The sequence below is a fragment of the Eurypyga helias genome, unplaced genomic scaffold (assembly GCF_000690775.1).
Source record: "Eurypyga helias isolate BGI_N326 unplaced genomic scaffold, ASM69077v1 scaffold29528, whole genome shotgun sequence".
NCBI classification, from domain to species: domain Eukaryota; kingdom Metazoa; phylum Chordata; class Aves; order Eurypygiformes; family Eurypygidae; genus Eurypyga; species Eurypyga helias.
In genome coordinates, this window is record NW_010266888.1 from 2,952 (window position 1) to 4,126 (window position 1,175).

Genomic DNA, 1,175 nt, shown 5'->3' on the forward strand with positions numbered 1-1,175 from the left:
TGTCCCTGCCCATGGCAGGGGGGTTGGAACTGGATGGTCTTTAAGGTCCCTTCCAACCCAAACCATTCCATGATTCTATGATTCTATGATTCTATGAAGTACTTACTGAAACACCCGTAACAGGGCATTTGCTCTAAAAGCACACGGGATCGTGTCCTGACTTGCTAGGCAGTGCCTACCAGAGGAGGCAGGACCAGCAAGTCAGCGCTGCACCGGCACAGGGGTATGTTCTGACCAGTCCCAGGAGCACAGACGAACCTGTTAACGTGCTGCATTATATTTCCTGGCCAAGCCAACTGGACCTTCAGTTGCCCTCTATGCTCAACGAAGAAGTCAACCAGCGTTCTTGTGACCGTTGCTGACGTGTGGAAGAAAAAAGCCGGGATCCAAAGTATGGCCCCATCAAGCTTTTTCAGACTTAAAAAGAAGTTGTTGCGATCCTGCATGGTCAGAAGATTGTTTTCCAGGATGCTGGGGTTGAATGTTGTGAGATTGGTTTTCCTTCCGACATCTTTTTGGAAGGCCTCGGTTGGAGCAAAATTGCAACGAAAAACAAAATCAGATTTATCTATTTCTTGCCCACACTGACTCCCGGTCAGGATCCCGCTATTTCCAACCACGGCACAGATGTTGTAATGCCGGTTGAGGATGGGCGACACATCGGGAAGCAGCGATCTGAAGTTATTGCTGATAGAGAAAACATACTTATGGCTGGAATAATCGTAATGCATCAGCTGTCCGATCCGAACGCTATTCTTGGTCAAAGAAAAATTTTTGATGACATCAACGTGCTGAAGGATTTCTTGCCTAAAATAAAACAGGAAAAGAAAATAAAATATGGAGTTATATTTCCCCTCTTTCTACAACAGGGAGATCTTCTGTCCAGCTGGACGTACCTTTTTCTGGCTCATATTAAATGCAGTAAAGCAGTTTCCTGAGCAATGTGGAGCGATGGCTTTTAAACTCATATAAAGAGATAGGAATTACGGAGCAGGATGCCCAGCTAGTGCTCCGCTTGGATTTACAGGGTGATCCCGAGTGATGCCAGCTAAGGGTGCGTCCCTGTCTCTTGGAACAGTGTCGGGATTAAAATATTGGCTCCAGCCCGTGAGGCCGAGGCGTGCAGCGACCAGCACACCCCCCCACCCCCCCACCGTTGTGATTCTGTGGCGGGA

At 48.0% G+C, this 1,175-nt stretch overlaps 1 protein-coding gene across 1 annotated transcript in view; it reads right to left on the reverse strand.

The window, feature by feature from the left end:
- ST8SIA3 (ST8 alpha-N-acetyl-neuraminide alpha-2,8-sialyltransferase 3) overlaps positions 1 to 807 on the reverse strand; it is a gene marked incomplete at its 5' end in the record, with an annotated part of 2,204 nt that extends 1,397 nt beyond the window's left edge. Inside the window, one exon of the mRNA XM_010157247.1 lies at positions 259 to 807. Within this exon, the coding sequence (XP_010155549.1) occupies positions 259 to 807 (549 nt within the window). The remainder of the gene's footprint in view (positions 1 to 258) is intronic.
- Between the last annotated feature and the right edge of the window lie 368 nt (positions 808 to 1,175).